This window comes from Neomonachus schauinslandi, chromosome 4 (assembly GCF_002201575.2).
Source record: "Neomonachus schauinslandi chromosome 4, ASM220157v2, whole genome shotgun sequence".
Lineage (NCBI taxonomy): Eukaryota > Metazoa > Chordata > Mammalia > Carnivora > Phocidae > Neomonachus > Neomonachus schauinslandi.
Window position 1 is genome coordinate 70,315,000 of NC_058406.1, and position 1,291 is coordinate 70,316,290.

The window sequence follows — 1,291 nt, forward strand, 5'->3', positions numbered from 1 at the left end:
AGTCTCCCGCATCCGTGAGGAAGTAGAAGTCAGCCTCCCGGAGAATTCCCTGCGTTCGTTTCCTCTCGGACTTCCAACCCAGGCAGTGGGCTGGAACTAAAGTGGGAACCTCCAAAAACAAACAAGTACGACATACCAAAAAAGGGAGGGGGGCGGAAGGGGGAAGACCTCTGCCTGGGAATCTGCCAGACAGTGGGGGAAGTTGATTTTTTTTCCTCTTCTCATTCATAAATGCCAGTGCGGGTATTAATTTGCAATACACTTAACTTGGCTAATAAACACCATGCCAAAGCTTTGGGACTTGATTCGAGCATGCCTCTATGAAATCCACAAATAGTCCTGGCTCACAGACGCACTCCCCCTCCCCGTTCACCTCTCAATAGATAACTTGACTCTCACCTTCTCTGTAAACAAGCAAACAGCTCGCTGCCTTCCCGGGTGAGGGCTTCCAGGGCTGCCCGGTCAACTCGGCATCACCAAACAAAACCACTTTTGTTCCTCCCTCCCAGGTCCTCCCACCCTCCCAGTGCAGGCAAAGTTCTGAACTCGCCCCCCTCGCCCCTTCCACCACTTTCACCACCAACACGCCAGAAAGAGCCCTCCCCAATAGAAGTAGTTATTTAAAGTGGAAAAAATGGGAGATTGTTTTCTTGACGGATCCAGGACCAAAAAAAAAAAAAAAAAAAGAAAGAAAGAAAAGAAAAAAAAAAAAAAAAAGGTGCAACGGAGCCAGGGGAGGCGCTTGGCAGCAGCCCGCGCCAACCAGCATTCCTGAGATGTTTGAGAATTCTGGAACTCGCAGACAGAGCCGACGTCACTGCAACACGCGGCGCCGCGGCCGGCCCGTATAAAAGGCGGGCTCTGGGCGCTGGGGCAGACCGCGAGCGAGAGCGCCCCCGAGCAGCACCCGCGCCCTTCGCGCCTCCTCGGGAAGGACCTCAATCGAAGGACGCCTGCAGCCCGCTCGCCACCCCGGTCCTCGCCCTCCTGCCACCAGGCCCGCCGCCCCGCCGCCCGGACCGGAGCCCGTCCCGCCTCCCGCCGCCCGGAGCCCGGGACCCGACCCCGGCCGCTGCGCACCAGTGTGTCGGCGTCTTTGCTTCCGCGCTCGTCCGGACTCTGCGCGCCACAATGAGCTCCCGCACGGCCAGGACGCTCGCCTTCGCCGTCACCCTTCTCCACTTGGCCAGGCTGGTGAGTTCTTTTGCCTCCGCTTCCCCATCCGCTCTCCCAGGTCCTTCCCCTTTCCCCAGATTGCCCCCAGCAGAGAAAACTAAACTCAAAAGTTCGG

General features: G+C 57.7%; 1 protein-coding gene across 1 annotated transcript in view; it reads left to right on the top strand.

Annotated features, from left to right (window-relative positions):
* Positions 1 to 884: 884 nt before the first annotated feature.
* The window catches only part of CCN1 (cellular communication network factor 1), a 3,034-nt gene continuing 2,627 nt past the window's right edge, over positions 885 to 1,291 (top strand). The window contains exon 1 of the mRNA XM_021690059.1: positions 885 to 1,194. Within this exon, the coding sequence (XP_021545734.1) occupies positions 1,132 to 1,194 (63 nt within the window). The 5' untranslated portion in view covers positions 885 to 1,131. The remainder of the gene's footprint in view (positions 1,195 to 1,291) is intronic.